At 40.3% G+C, this 17,066-nt stretch overlaps 1 protein-coding gene across 1 annotated transcript in view; it reads right to left on the bottom strand.

The window, feature by feature from the left end:
- The window catches only part of GABRR3 (gamma-aminobutyric acid type A receptor subunit rho3), a 61,493-nt gene that overhangs the window by 27,574 nt on the left and 16,853 nt on the right, over window positions 1-17,066 (bottom strand). Inside the window, 5 exon segments of the mRNA XM_055124522.1 lie at window positions 4,193-4,333; window positions 6,468-6,550; window positions 10,337-10,371; window positions 10,374-10,477; window positions 10,480-10,561. Of these exon segments, the coding sequence (XP_054980497.1) occupies window positions 4,193-4,333; window positions 6,468-6,550; window positions 10,337-10,371; window positions 10,374-10,477; window positions 10,480-10,561 (445 nt within the window).

The following is a 17,066-nucleotide window of genomic DNA, read 5'->3' as shown; positions in this document are numbered from 1 at the left end:
GGCTCTCCAAGAGGGGCAGAGGAATCGAATCCGGGTCGGCGGCATACAAGGCAAACACTCTACCCGATGTGCTACCACTCCAGCCCCTTATCAAAATACATTATAAAATTAAAAGATACTGGGGCTGGAGCGATAATGCAGCGGGTAGGGCATTTGCCTCGAACCCGGCCAACCTGGATTTGATTTCCAGCAATCCATATAGTCCCCAGAGCACCACCGGGAGTAATTTCTGAGTTCATGAGCCAGGAGTAACCCCTGTGCATCGCCGGGTGGGACACACACAAATAAATAAATAAATAAATAAATAAATAAATAATAAAAGAGACTAGAATATTGAAATAAAATAGAAAATGGAGCAGGAGAGATACTAGAGAGGGCAGGCATTTGTCTTGCACACAGCTGACCCAGGTTCTACCTCCAGCACCCTTTTTGGTCCCTTGACCCTACCAGAAGTGATCCTCGAGTGTAGGGACAGGAGTAAGTCCCGAGCACTGCAGGGTGTGAACCCCCTGAAAAGTAGAAAATAACCCAAAAATTCCTTTCTTAAAGGTGAGGCACGTTAATATTTCTAGACTTAAAAAGTAGTATGCCCATTTCTTTTTGTAACTTTCTTAAAATTGCAACTATACTTGAAAACTAGGAATTTTTATCACATTTTTAAACACACAGAAGTATCTTTCTGAGTAGTAAGTTTTCCAATGCAAGTATTCTGTCAAGCTTTAGACAGATTTTAAAATATGAGCAGAAGACAAAAATAAACTAGAGTTGAACCTGTTCTCTAACCTCAAAAAAATCTAAGAAGCATAAATAAAGAGATAGTAGTGCCAATGGAGTGGCCAGGTAATGAAGTTAATTGGAAGGGAGATTTATTACCTTATTTTGAGAGAAAGGCTGGATAGATACTAATAGATATTCACTGTCACTGTCATCCCCTTGCTCATTGATTTGTTCCAGTGGGCACCAGTAACGTCTCTCATTGTGAGACTTATTGTTACTGTTTTTGACACATCCAATATGCACGGGTAGCTTGCCAGGCTCTGCCGCTCAGGCTGGATACTCTCGGTAGCTTGCCAGGCTCTCCAAGAGGGGTGGAGGAATCGTACTCGGGTCAACCGAATGAAAGGCGAACGCCCAACCACTGTGCTATCGCTCCAGCCACTTGGCTAGTCCGAAAGTAGTGAGTGGTCGCAAGGTCAACCTAAAGTCAACCTGCAGCAAACTAATAGATGTTATGCTTCAAAATATAAAGAAGTCATTATTACTATTATTATACATCTTGTATGCATGCTCTGTAAGAAATAGCACCGAATTTCTATATTTTATATGCATCACATTTGAACAGCATCAAAATTGCAAGGTTTTATTCATAATCTCTCTCATGTACCAAAGTCATTTGATGAAAATGGGGCTGGAGTGAAGCACAGCGGGTAGGGCATTTGCCTTGCACATGGCTGATCCTGGTTCAATTCCCAGCATCCCATATGGTCCCCCGAGCATCGCCAGGAGTAATTCTTGAGTGCATGAGCCAGGAGTAACCCCTGTGCATGAAATGAAAATGAGGGGCCAGAGGGAAAAAAATACAGGTTAAGGCACTTGCCTCATTTGTGGCCAATTCTGGTTAAATCCCTGCCACTGCATATTGTCCCCTGAGTATTGCCAACAATAACTTCAGAGAAAAGAATCAGGAGTAATCTGTGAGCACTTCCAAATGTGACCCAAACCAATCCTCTCTAAAAACCCAATAAAAATTTAAATATCTATAAATCATACTTTAATATGTATCATTGTTCATTGCATGCATTCCTTTGCTTAATTGAATTTAGGACTAAGAGCATGAAAAATCCTGATTAAAACATATCTATATTTACTTATATAGAGAAAAACAGAGAAAAGAAGATGGAAGAGCAGAAAATCCATCCAAATAACTACATACTTTATGAGAATGATTACAAAGCCTTTTTTCTTTCAGGTTTTCTGAATCCTTTGCAAATTATCATGTATTCATTTATTTATCATTCAGCTACTGAGCATCAACTAAGTGCCAGGATATGGCAATGATTAAAATAAATAGATTTGTTGTTATATAATCAGAAAAGGCAGTAAACTTTATTGCAATTAATAGCATCATCTACTTAATCCTAACCAAAGTAAAACAAATAAATGAAGTGAAATAGGGCATTTCTTCTGGGTCTAACTAGCTATAAAGCTGTTGCTAAAGTCTTTTAGTTCTTTATGATGCTAATTTTTGCTCATCGCTTAATGATTAGACTACAGAGAATTACTTGGCAACTTCTCTCCAGGCCTTAAGGGCTGAGTGAAACACCTTTGGGCAGAAATGTCACCACTATCAAAGCACTGCAAAGAGAAGGATTCTGGCTCCAACAATTCTGAAACTCAGAGGCTGTTGTTGACTAAGAATAATTATTATTTCACTTGAGCATAATTTCAAAAATAGAAAATGCTATTTTAATTGCACTCTGCCTGATCTGATTCCAAATGCTAACAATCAGGGAAGACAAGGTTCTTTTGACTTTAATCAACAGAGATCAAATATTTTTTGTTTGTTTGTCTGTTTGTTTGTTTGTTGGTCACACCCAGCATGCTCAAGACTTATTCCTGGCTCTGGGCACAGGAATCAGTCCTGGTGGGCTCAGGAAATCATATTAGGTGCCAGGGACCCAACTCAGGTCCACCATAGGTCAGGCAAATTCCTTATCCTCTGTACTATTTCTCCTGTCCCTCAAATATGCTTTTAAAAAGTGTCTTGGTAACAGTGAGATAGTGTAGGGGTGAAGGTCCACATGCATTGCCTGGATGACCTAGTTTGATTCTCAGTATCGCACATGGTCCCAGGAAAACCAATAGAAATGATCCCTGAGCACAGAGCCAAATGTAAGCCCTGAACATAGCTGGTTATAGCCCACACCCCCTTCCATACCCCGGCCCCAAACTTTCAGTGAATTTTCTACCTAGGTATTGGTAAATATTTGGGGGTGGGGTGAGGGGGAGAAAGGGTTAGGGTCACGCCCCAGTGCTCAGCAGGAGCTATTCCTGGCTCTATGTTCAGAAGTGACCCCTAGTGGTGCTCAGGTGACCACACGGAGTGTTGGAGATTCAAACCAGGGTCCTGGTTGAAGCAATCACATGCAAGTGCCTTACCTCCTGTACTATCTTTCTGCCTCCTTGATGAACTTTCCTAATTGGTACTCTATGCTGGTATTTGTAGAGAACTTATCAAGTAACAAGAACATTGCAAGGCGTTGGAGAGGAAATGGTGAACAGTAGTATAGAGTCCCAGGACTCTTTCTAGTCAGGCACTCAGACAACAGAGCAGTCAAGTAAAGATGTATTTCAGTATGTGCCAGCAGGGAGGACAGTGTAGACGTTTAATGGTGAGGAAAGTTACCCTTTTAGAAAGGAAGGTGAGAAAAACTTTCTGAGAGAAACTTGAAGACTGAAGCGGGGTGAGAGCACAAGAAGGTGGTTGGGGAAGTCAGAGGTTGGGAATATTGGGGACATTCCAAAGCAGAGGTAATCCGGGTGGAATGAGATGGGTGTTTAAGGGCAAGCAATAAAAAGGTCAATATTGGAAGAACAGAATATTTATGATGGAGACTCAGGAGCAATGGGTGAGGTCAGAAAGAGATCACACAGAACTTTGTAGGTCATGTTGAGAAACTTCAATTTTGTTGTGTGATAGACAAACACTAACTGGTGGGTTTTGGGTAGGAAGATCAGTGATCTCTGTCTTTCACGACAATATTCTGTGGCTACATTAAGAGTAGAACATAGAGACCAAGAGCAGAAATAAAGCATCCTGCGAGAGGTCATTGCATGAGAAGAAATATTTTGAAATAAGAGGGGTAGCTGCCTGTAGGAGGATGAAACCAGTGACTAAATGGATCACCTATTTGGATTCAGGTCTTTCAGATTTCTTTTTTTTTTTTTTTTGCTTTTTGGGTCACACCCGGCGATGCACAGGGGTTACTCCTGGCTCTGCACTCAGGAATTACCCCTGGCGGTGCTCAGGGGACCATATGGGATGCTGGGATTCGAACCTGGGTCGGCCGTGTGCAAGACAAATGCCCTACCTGCTGTGCTATCGCTCCAGCCCCCTTTCAGATGTTTTGATGCTTTGCATAGAGTCAACACTCAAGGAGTGCTGATGTTAAATCCTTAGAGAAAACCACACCTGTGCGAGTATTGAAAGCATATCCACTGGACACAGTAAATTCCTCAATGAAGAATTGAGAAAGAAAAATATCCTCATCAGTATGTAGAGACTTGTTTCCATGTTTCCAGTACAACATCAGATCCCCTCCATTCTAGGCACCTAATAAAATAACATTCTTGCAATTAGAATAGGCTAAAATACTCCATGAGGCTTATAACCCTGAGTTATATGACTCTACATCCCCTGTGACTGTTTCAATACCATGCATATATTGGGTGATGAAAAATGTTTTCTAATATATGAACAATGCCAATACCTCTGAAAAGAAAAAAAACTTTAAAATACAGATCCTGAGTATTGGTATAGTGTGGTTGGAATGACTTGTTCCCAGGGGTGAGTAAAGCCTGTTAACATAGCTGCCCCCGTTGTGCATCAGAAGATGCCCTGGCTGCCTCACACCACAGGCCTCTCTCCTTTAGTTGGAATCTCTCTGGGTGAAATTCCAAAATCAATTCACTCAACAAGCTTTTTTCAAAATCAAAAAAAGGCACAGAAGCTTTCTCATGGATTTGGAGAGGAGAATCTGTGTACAAAACAATCACTCGGATTCACAGCATTTTGGACATATTATAGAAAATTACTGTCAGCACTTTTTTTTTTTCTTTTTCTTTTTGGGTCACACCTGGCGATGCACAGGGGTTCCTCCTGGCTCTGCACTCAGGAATTACTCCTGGCGGTGCTCAGGGGACCATATGGGATGCTGGGAATCAAACCCAGGTCAGCCGAGTGCAAGGCAAACCCCCTACCCGCTGTGCTATCACTCCAGCCCTACTGTCAACAATTAAACTGTCCTTTCAAAAACAGATTATGGGCCAAAGTGACTGACACAGAGTGGGCCCAATGTCCATTGACAGAACTCTGATTAGAGAGTCTTGTCTTGAGCTGAGTTCTTCTTTTTTTTAAAAAAAAAATATTTTTATTTTTTAATGAATCACCGTGAGGTACAGTTATAGATTTGCAAACTTTCGTGCTTATATTTCAGTCATACAATGTTAGAGCTCCCATCCCTCCACCAGTGCCCATTCTCCACCACCAATGATCCCAGTGTCCCTCCTACCAGCACAAGATTTCTTTTTTAAAAAAATTTTATTGAATCACTGTGAGATAGTTACAAGCTTTCCTGTTTGGGTTACAATCACACAATGATAAAACACCCATCCCTCCACCAGTGCACATTTCCCACCACTAATATCTCTGGTATACCCCCACTTTCCCACTCTCTCCCCACTTCCATGGCAGACAATACTCTACTTTTGGGCATTATGGCTTGCAGCACAGACACTCAGAGAGAGGTCATCATGTTTGGCCCGTTATCTACTTTTGGCACACATCTCCCATCCCGACTGATTCCTCCAGTAATCATTTTCTTAGTGATCCCTTCTCTATTCCATCTGCCTTCTCTCCTCCTCTCATGAAGCAGGCTTCCAGCTATGGGACAATCCTCCTGGCCCTTGTATCTACTGTCCTTGGGTGTCAGCCAAGCTGAGTTCTTCTGAGGAAGCCTAGAACACTTCATGAAAGATTGTGATTCATACTGGGGACATGACTTCGAGAACATTCCAAATTTGGAATGACTGTATCAGTCTACATTAAAATAACATTAAAGAGAACATAGCTTTGGCAGGGATCTGTGTCTTTTTAAGCACTGGGAAAATTTCAGAATATGTAATTATTAACATACCTTTCCTTCTGAATCTTCTTATTTGAGAGATAATTTCTCATCACTGTTTGTAATAAAAAACAAATAAACAACTTCTGGAATAAGCATGGCATTTCTGTAAGATATCTCAATGCTTGTTTTTTGTTTGTTTGGTTTGCTTTGGGGGACCATACCTAGCTGTGCTCAGGGATGAAAAAATGCTTGATATTTGGGACCATATGCAGTGCTCAGGATTGAACACAGGTCATTTGTGTGCAAAGCAAGCACCATGCTCTCTGTACTAATTCTCCAGCCCCAAAGTTTCTCACTGTAAAAGTTTTATTGGGATTGAGTCACACCCAGCAGTGCTTAGGGACTATCCTTGGTTCTATGCTCAGGAATGCTCCCTGAAAGTGCTCAAAGGGCAACATGTGATGCCAGGGCTTTGAACCAGAGGTCAATTGGAAAGTGCTTTACTCTCTATACCTCCTCGTTGGCTCCTGAGTGCTTATTGAATGTTTACTCATTTATGTGCAAGTATATGATGTTGTGTTCAGATCTCGTGTACTCACTCCCTCAAGAAGCCGGACTTACCGCTTGCCAGTTCAAGACAATATCTTTGAGTATTAAGAGGAAACCTGTTGAAATCCATAAAGCACATGGCTAAAACTGTTATCCTACAAAAAGAACCACAGGAAGAAAATGCAGATCGTTTAACCATGTGGCCATATAAGAATGTAACATGAAAGACCTCTATTGTTTGCCCATTTTGTGAACCTTTCAAGAATAATGTAAGACAAATGTTACCATAGTTTATCCAAATAGCACATAAGGAAGCAAGCCAGGAAGGTGGGTGATATGCTAAAAACTGAGAGTTAATGTGTAAATTCCTGTTTTAATAATTGCTTCTAATCTCACTATTTCCTGGTCCTGATATCTTCAGGAAAAACATATTTTCATGTGAGAAGACTTTGAAATAGATTTTACAATTGTCTGCTGTTTGTAAAGATCTAAATTTAAATAGATCCTAGTAATAAGGGAAAGGGATGGTGGTTAAAAACAAAAACACAAGGGCAAAGATTTCTTTGACAAATATTTTTTACCTGACAAAATTCTTCTTCTAGGAGTGAGGGAAAAAGCCTAAAGTATTTTCAGTTATAGGTTTATGTGCACAATACATAATTCAGATGCTATTAAGACAAAAGGCTTGCATGCCAATGAGGACTGTTTTTTCAAATGTTATATCCTCCTAGATTTTCCTGGCTTCAGGCATAGGCTGTTATACTCTGATCCTGTCTCACAGTGAAAACATTGGTACTCACAATAGCAGATCAGAGGCTCATAAAAGGCCCCTGAGCAAGTCTGTAAAAAACAAAGGCAGCAACAGCTGCTCCTATCTATGGTGCTCTCAAGTTAATCAGAGAAGTGGAAACATTTTATTTTCCATCAGCGGAACTCTACCATCAGTCATCATGCCACAAAATGCCATGCCTGAGCCTCATCTGAATGGCTCTGTGTTATTAAACATACTGTGATATACTCCTAATACTTAAAGACTGGAAGAGGCCTCTGTAGTCTTGGAGCTTGCTTCCTTCCTACTCCTCTTGAATAAATTAATATCCAAGGAAATTAAGTGAGTAGTGTTAACAAATTATTTGTGGGCCAAAGCAATAGTACAAGCGTTAAGCCTTTGGTTTTGCATGTGGCCGAACGAGGATCAGGGATCAATCCTTGGCATCCCATATGGTCCTCTGAGAGTAACTCCTGAGGGTAAAAAATAGTTGTGATATTTTTATAAGGAATGGTAAGGGAAAACCTTTTATTGTTTTTTTTTAATAGAGAAGAAGATCAAATATATGAAGGAAGATTGGAAATTTATTGACAAGGAGTACAGGGTGGCTGGAGGGATTCTCTGAGGAAATAGGCTGGGGGGTTCTGGGTCTAGTAGACCTAGCAGGATCCTTGCTGAATGTATGTTAGGGTGGTAAGTTATCATGGACAGAGCTAGGGGTGGTGGTGGTGGTGGTGGTGGTGGTGGTGGTGGTGGTGGTGGTGGTGGTGGTTAGGAACCACATTACATAAAGGGGATCATATACTGAGGATAGAGATTCTGGCTGAAATGCTTTATGAAAGCCAAGCACAGAAGCTCCAGAGTGAAGCTAAATGATAGAACATTCAAAGGAGCCTGGGGAGAGACTGGTCAAGGAGAGAATAGCTGTCAGTTAGCATGTCAGAGCTAAGCCTGACCTGGCTCTGGGCGTGGGCTGCCCCAAATTCCAGTTGAAATAACTGGGCAAACAATGATAGTGAGTATTTCTGGGTTCAGGAATTCCCCAAAACTACCTTAAAGTTCAACAATTCCCTAGGAGAACTTAGAGATATCATTAAAAGTTATACCGATAGCTTCAGTTTAGTGAAATGAGTGGCTACTGATTAAAATCTACAGTGAAGAAGGTGCATACGACAGTGTTCAGGAGCGAACTGTTACGTGAACAGGGTGAAGTGGATGGAGCTTAATTCTTCCAGCAAGGTTGTGTGTCAACAGGGGTGCAGTAGGTCCAAGTCAGGGAGCTATTAGAGCCTGAGGGGGCAAAAAATATTTCCCGTGGGCTGACTTTATATGGCTGACTTTAGTCTTAGCCCCTCCAGAGATCAACGGAGATTAGGCTGATCTATGTGTCCCAAGGCCCCCACCATAAATCACGTTGTCTGTGTAGGCTTTCTGATGTGACCCCAAACCCTATCAGGCAGGATATTCCAGAGGCTTAGAGGTTATCTCCCAGAAGTCAGGCAAGGGCCAAATCTTTCCCTGGAATGTGCAAGGTAAAGACAACCTATTGAGTTATTTCTTTAGTTATTTCTTTAGTGGACATTTCCTCATCAACATAATTAATTTAACACAGTGATTTCTTCACCAGATGTTACATTCTGCTTCTGTTTTCTTGAGAGACTCAATGCCACTATTAATTACAGTCCTATGTTACCCTCAACTCAAAAGTCATATTAAAGTAATAATTTCCTTTAAAGGCATTAAAATAAATTGACAGCCTTTATGAAATGTCTGGTAATAGCTCTTTTGGGTCAGAGAAAGGTATTATTATGAACAAAATGGATCTATTAGTTTCCTCTTTTCCCCGTAACAAATTCTCAAAACTTTGATGGTTTAAACAACAGGATTATTTTTTCTCTCATAATGGAAGCTGGGAGTATGAAATTAATATCGCTGGAACAAAATCAAAGTATCGGAAAGGTCCTGATCCATCCAGAGGTACTCTCGGGGAAAATCCTTTTTTTTTTTTTTTTTGCCTTCCATGGCTTCTTGGGGCTGCAAGCAGTCCTTGCTGATGGGTAAATCATTCTAGTATCTATTTCTATGGCCAGATGCCTTCGACTCTCTCTCTGCTGTCTACTCTTCTCTGCAATTTTCTTCCTTTTGTAAAAAATTTTTTTTGATTGAATAACAGTGAGATAGAGTTATAAAGTTGTTCCCGGTTGAGTTTCAGTCATATAATGCTCCAGCACTGGTCCCTTCACCAGTGTACATTTCCCAACATCAATGTCCCCAGTTTCCCTCCCATGTCACCCCCCTCTTCTGTATTTTTATTATAATTACGCTTAAGATTGCATTTTGGTCCCAACCAGATAATCCAGGATAATTTTCTTATCTTGAGATCTTTAATTTAATCACACCTGCAAAGATCCTTTTTTTCCCCCCTGCCATATTGGTAAGCTTCACAAGTTTTAAGGACTAAAATCTTGGAGAAAACATTTTTAAAAGTTAAAATTAAAAAAAAATTAATATCTTTCTGGGGTTTTTAAGACATGGAAAAAGTTGGATTGCTGAAATTTATCAAACATTTTTAGAATTACCTGTGATAAACAACAGTGTGCACGGGACTCATTAAACTAAAAGAACAGATGGCACATTAAATATGGAAGGCTGTCACAGAAAAGTGCCAGAATAAGTGTCCTGAAAATATGAATGAAAAAAGAAGTGAATAATTTTGTGAGAACGTATATGACAACTATACCTCCCCATAAAAATAATAGAGATAATTAAGGAAACAATTTTTAGTTAATTCGAGATTCTAAAATTTTGGTGGAGATAACAGAATCAGGTAAAGTTGGTGAGGAGCAAAGAAATAGTCTTTTGTACTTAAAAAAGTGTGTGTTGGGCCAACCTTTAAAGATTTCCTTAGTTTAGCATTCCTCTATTTTGTCCAAACGTATTTCCTGTGATACACCAACAGATGCCCCAGGCTAGATAAAGCTAGTCTAGAAAACCATTCTTAGAAATATGCAAGTTGGAGTCAGGAAAAATCACATCTTTTTGTGTCTCAATCTCTGGCATCACCAGACATACAACAATATATATTGTAAATTTAGTTTGAAGTAAAACCCACTTACTTTTGGGTAGACCACTTGATTCAAGGAAGCCAAAAGCGGTAGAGAGCCCTTCTCACCTCAGACTGAAAAGGATGGTTTTTTTTGGGGTGGGGCTACACGTAGCATGATGTTCTCCGCAGTTGTATCATGAATGAAAGATATTTTGGGATGGACTAAAAAGATATCAGAGACCCAAATCTTTTTGATCAATCGATACCAAAGGTCATGCTTTTGTTTGTTGTGCAGGGAAAGGAGAGCCTCTCATCCTTCCAGTAATGCTTTAGGTAAGTTATTGTCAAGTCCTAGGCAGAGAGAAAAAGAGACAGGTCAATACTACTGTAGGATTATGGCTCACGATGACCATCCCTCAATGCTGTTAGTCCTGGTGGTTTGATTGCCCTTGGTGCTAATGACCTGAAAAACTTTTACATTATCATCAGTTAGATTTAGGATGATTGTGAGCTTCAGTTCTAGAGTTTTACGTACCTCAAATCCATGAATTTTGAAAATTTCTGGGAATTAGAGAATATTTTTGTATGGAATAGGAAATTTTACCACCTTTCAGCCCCTCCCCCTTCCTCTAGGTGGAACATTTCCCTCCACACTTGCTCCCTTCCTCACCTATACTTCCACCCCCAAGTGGCATACTTCCTTCTGATGACTGTTCTCACATTTCTGTTGCCGTGGGCATTTGTTATCTTACTATTACACCTTTCTTTATAGCCCACCTATGAGAGCTCATTCTGTGTGTCTGGGAGGCCAGGATTTGAAAAAGGAAAGGGGTGGGAGGGCAGGGATGTGGCTCACAGGTTTGGGACTTGTGTAAAGAGGTCCTGGGTTTAATTCTTAGCATCACACATGCGCTCTTGCACACACACACACACACACACACACACACACACACACACATGCACACTCCTGCACATGTGCAAGCGTGCAGTGAAACCAAATAGGTTTCAAATAGGTCACTGCAGAAATAAATGGAAGTAGAGTATTATGATACTGAGTGGGATTTTTCAAGAAGAAAACTATTAAGGTTGGAGAGGGTAGAGATAGCTTAATGGGATGAAACACATGCTTTGCATATGAGGTAGGGGTTCGAGGCCCAGCACAAAGGAAGATGGGCTTAAGAGTACCCTGAGAATTACCGGGTATGACCCCCACCCCCACACACACTTAAAAAAAAAAAGTTAGGGGGCTGGGCTGAAAAGCTAGTACAGCAGGTAGGGTGCTTGCTTTGCAATAGGATGACCTGGGCTCAATCCCTGGCACCCCATATGGTCCCCTGAGCCCACTAAGAGTAGATTCAAAACAACAGAAAAAGTGCAAAAGAATATTCAGGCAAGTGGTCCATGCTTAAGCACCTGGGTTCAGTACTTAGTCAGAACTGACTCCAGGCTGGAGAGGAGCTTGCCTTGCACACAGATGCACAGTTCTTTTAAGAAGTGCTTGTCCCGGGCCGGAGCCATAGTATAGTGAGAAGGGTGTTTGCCTTGTAAGTGATCGACCGGGGTTCAATCCCCAGCATCCCATATGGTCTCTGAAGCATCACCAGGAGTGATTCCTGAGTGCAGAGCCTGAGCATCGCTTGGTGTGATTCAGAAAGCAAAAAAAGTAAATAAATTTTTAAAAAGAGAAGTGCCTGTCACAGTGGTGGGTGGGTCGAGGGAAATGGGGCGTTAGTGGAGGGATGTGGACACTGGTAAAGAGACTGGTATTGAAACATCGTGTTCCTAAAATCCAGTCACTAACAACTGCAACTACTTAATTCATTGTGAGATAGTAGATTTTTTGTAAAGTGCCCTCCTCCCATTTTCTCTGTTGTTGATGATGTTGCCATGATGGGCATTGCATTTGCTTTTGTTTTTAATTTATTTATATATTTATTTTAATAAACTTGTTCATGATTGGACCAGAGTGATAGTACAGCAGGGAGGGTGTTTGCCTTGCATGCAGCTGACTTGGGTTCAATTCCCAGCATCCCATGTGGTCCCCCCAAGTACCGCCAGAACTAATTTCTGAGCGTTGAGCCAGGGGTAACCCCTGAGCATTGTTGGGTGTGACCTAAAAAGAAAAAAAAAGCTGTTCATTATTTATTACATTCAGTATTCCAACACCAGCCCCACCACCATTGCACCTTCCCAACATTTGGCTTTTTCTGGGGGTGACACTCACACACACACACAGCTGAGGGGCTCACCAGTGGTTGCACTCCTTAGTTAGGGTGTTTCCATTCTGGCATGCTCTCTGGGGGGTTGCTCTGTCCACTTGTGCTCACATGTCAGAGCTGGGAGTTAGCACTCCTGGCTGCGCTCTTGCACACAGCTGCCAGCCACAGTCATTGCAATTGAAGGGATTACGGACAGGAGGGATGTCAGGGAGCCCTAGGGATCCAGCTCTCAGCCTCACTCTTGACTGCTGCACCTCTCAAGGCTCTTTCATGTTTAGTTTGTTTATTTATTTATTTATTTATTTATTTTTGGGCCCACACCTAGTTGTGCTCAGGCATTACTCCTGGCTCTGCACTCAGGTGTTACTCTTGGAGGTGCTTGAAGGACCATATGGGATGCTGGGGGTCGAACCTGGGTTTGCCACTTGCAAGGCTAATGTTCTACCCGCTGTGCTATCACTCCAGCCCCACATACTTATTTTCATGTGGTCTGGCTTTTACTCTAAAATTGAGCAGACTCACTTAATGTGAATTATTTTTGTTTATATTGTACCTATGTAATCAAACAAGTATAGGCAGAGCCTGGCAAGCTACCCATGGCATATTCGATATGCCAAAAACAGTAACAATAGGTTTCATTCCCCCGATCCTGAAAGAACCTTCAATTGTTGGGAAAGAAGAGTAAGAAAAGGCTGCTAAAATCTTAGGGCTGAGAGAAATAGAGATGTTCCTGGTGCCCGCTCGAGTAAATTGATGAACAATGGGATGACAGTGATACAGGAATAGGAAATAACTGGAAATCAGATCTATCTCAAAAGAATATAATTGTATTTTGATTTTTCTCCTCATTATAAACAAATACTCATGAATTTGGTTTAATTTTATTGAAGAAATCCCACCTCACGGTTGAGTGTAAACCATTATGTTACAATAACCTGAGTACATTAGAATTTAGTAGTGGAAAGCAAGTTGTCAGAGGTCCAGGGACAGAGTTAAGGACCTTCCCAGCTTGGAGACAGAAAGAATAGCACACAAACCATAGTTCTCAAGTTCTAGTGTGCAAAACACTTTCCGGGGAATTTATTAAAACATATTTTCTCCAGAAGTTTGTTCCTACATAATCTGATTCTGGGTGACTTGGTAATTTAATGTGCATCCAAGTTGTAAGGAGATAAAGATAAAGGTGAGAAAACTGTGTTAACATTATAATAACTGAGAAAAAGTTTAGAAGTGTGATGGGCATTAGCAGAGGCAAGTGGTCACCGATGAAGGAATTGATGTTGAAATATCGGTGCCTGAAACCAACCATGAATAACTTTGTAATTAACATTGACTAGCTTCAAGTTTGGTCAAGAATTTGTGCTTTATTTGATTCTCTGTGGTTACATTTAATATTTTGTTTAAATAGAAACTTTCTGAGTTTTGCCTAAGTCACTGGGTGTGGGCAATGACAGCTTGTTTAACCTTTCAGTTCATTCTTACCACCATTTATTCCCCAACACTCAAAATTTTTCTTAAATGTGCACATATCACAGATTGTTTACTATAAAAACAAAGAATGAGTCTCAAAGTACAAATAATTCACCAACTAATTTCAAAGAAGTTTGTTATTATTATGTTGGGAGCAGAAGTACATATGTATTATTACTTGAAGTTAACTTGGAAACATCAGCATGTGTAATTTGGGATGAGGCTGACCATGAATGAATAGAATGGTCATTTATTACCTTAATATGCTAGAGGGAATTGTGTGGGGTGGATTGCTTTAATAAGCACATATTTTTAATTAGATGCTCACTCTGATCCTAAGGTCACTGGACAACAGTGAAGCTATGAAGTTAAAGGGGAGGCTGGTATGTGCCAGTGAAGGCTCAGCGTATAGAAGGTACAGCTGGCACGATGGCCAGAGGTAGGCTCAAGAGCTTAACAGGAAAAGGGACGTAAGTTAAAGGGAAGGAATGTGAAATCAGGGTAGAACAAGAAAGGGTGGGAAGGTGAAATATCAGAGACTAAAGAAGAAGACAATACTGAGGAGTCACTGATAATTTGTTAGGAAGCGTTTTCGAAATGGGTATGAAGAAGCTAAGCCAGTTTGAGCTGATGCCAAAGTTGACCTTCTTTAAAGGAAAACAATGAAATTCTATTTTGGGAGCTGCAGGATGGAAACAATGACAATTTAGATGCAGACTGGATCATTCAGGGGTGGTTTGAGATTATTCCAGAAGAGAGGAAATGAGACCCTGCATTTCCAGTTCAAAGAGCTTTAGCAAGTGCCTGTATAAACTGTTTTTTCAAGGAAGACCCAAATGAGCAGACAGGTCCCTGAATGCTATGGGGCTAGTTCCTTTCAGAAGTTAGGGGATTTAAGTGAGAGAAGTTTTGCTTATGGTTTAATATTGGACTGAAATATTTAATAATGAAAAAGGCAAGAAAGACATTGGCTGAATATTTTATTCCAATGTTACAATAATAATTTTTTTGTTTGATTTTTTAGGCTGCACCTGGCAGTGCTGAGGCATTTACTCCTGGCTCTGTACTCAGGAATTATTCCTGGCAGTGTGCTCCGGGGATCATATGGGATTCCAGGGATCAAACCTGAATTGATTGCATGCAAGGAAAATGCTCTACCCACTGTCCTATCACTCTGGCTCCACAAGTAGTAAAAGATTTTGTGTAAAGTTTCCTGGAATTTTTATGTTCTATAAAATTTCCTTCATGTGTGCTGGACTGATAGTACAGTGGGGAGGGCATTGGCCTTGCATGTGGTTGACCAAGGTTTGATCTCTGGCATTCCATATCGTCCTTTGAGCACCACCAGGAGTAATTCCTGATTACAGAGCCAAGAGTACCCCTGGAGCATTGCCTGGTGTGACCAAAGAAGCCAAAAAAAAAAAAAAAAGAAAAGATGTTATTTGATCTTACATTTTAATTTATAAGTTCAAGGTACTATTTTCTTAAGAAAGTCTTACTTTTTCTTATTTCTCTTCCATACATTTTTATCATTGTATTATTTGTGTATTACAAGATAATATATAGAAGCTGAATTTTTCCACAAAAAATACTGTATGTAAGACTTTATATACTGTATTTTCATAGAATTAAGTTGAAAATTTAATATAGTGTTATATCTAAAATACTTATTCCAAAAGAATCATTAAAAATTTCAGAAGAACAAACGTAAAACATTCCAATAGGGATGATGAAGTATTTAGGTCAATGTACAGTACAACTGTAGAATTCTAATGAGTTGTACATTGAAATGACTACATTGGCAAACATAAAACTAAGAACCTGGTGGAAAAAAGGGTTTGAAATAAAAATAATATAAGGCAGTGCCAGAAATCAAACCCAGGACCTCACACACACAAGGCCAGTGTTGCACTGCTGAGTCACACTTCCATCCCTCTGGCTTAATTTTTAATCCCATTCCTACAGCCAAGCTTCCATATTTAAAGTCATAAATGAAAGAAAACAAACTTTCATTTTCAGGTTGCAACTCAAATGACTACTGGAATCAGGTGGGTACCATTAATGAATAAAGCACGATGAAACTGTTTATTTTTATTTTATTTATTTATTTATTGGTCACACTCAACGTTGCTCAAGGGTTGAGCTCTGAACTCAGGAGTTACTCATCCTGGTGGTGTTTAGGGACCCTATGGGATGCTGAGGATTGCACCCGGGTGGGCCACATGCAAGGCAATGTACTATTGCTCCAGCCCTCAGCACGATGAATTTTAAAGGACAAGTCAGGTATGCATCATAAGAAAAACTGGAGGGCAGAGACGCCTTTGAAAGGAAGTTATAATAAAAATATTTGCTACTTATTGGGTTTTCAGAAAAATCCTTGTGAAAACAAAACTAAGATTTGGGTTGAGAAGTAATATAAGGATTAAGGTGCTTGCCTCACATATGGCAGACCCCAATTAGATATCAGGCACCCCATAAGAGCCCCTTCGTACCACCAAAAATGACCACTGAGTGCCGAGCCAGGAGTAAGCCTTGCTTAGAGCTCAATATGACCCTCAACCAATAAATAAAAACTTAAACTCAAATCCAAATTGAAACTAACTGAAAACGAATTCAAAAGCTACATCTTACCTATATGGGCACCTGTTAAGGCCCTTGTCATTAATAACTACAAATAGTATTAGGATTGCTAGGAAACAAAAGAAATTCTGCTGCAGGAGATGATGGAAAAAAAACAGAACAATCTAAGTGAATAAAATTAAATATAAATATTGGTGCAAATGGAAGAATGGATGTCAACTGTTGAAGAACAAGAAAATGGTCATAAAAATGTGAAACTAGGGGCTGGAGCAATAGCACAATAGGTAGGGCATTTTCCTTGCACTTGGCCAACCTGGGTTCGATCCCCAGCATCCCATACGGTCCCCTGAGCACCGCCAGGAGTAATTCCTGAGTGCAAAGCTAGGAGTAACCCCTGTGCATCACCAGGTGTGACCCTAAAAGCAAAAAAAAAGTGAAATTATAAAATGTTTTCTTTTTTATTTCCATATCTAGCATATAGAAAGATACAGTAAAATGGGCTAAGCGATTCTCTGAAACTATATAAGCAATTAGGAGAGTTAGTAGGAAAAAAATATATCTGAAGACAAATTGGAGTGGACTAGTGC

This window comes from Sorex araneus, chromosome 2, assembly GCF_027595985.1.
Source record: "Sorex araneus isolate mSorAra2 chromosome 2, mSorAra2.pri, whole genome shotgun sequence".
Classification (NCBI taxonomy): Eukaryota; Metazoa; Chordata; class Mammalia; order Eulipotyphla; family Soricidae; genus Sorex; species Sorex araneus.
Note: the sequence above shows the minus strand (reverse complement) of the source record. Positions and strands in the feature narration are given on the sequence as shown.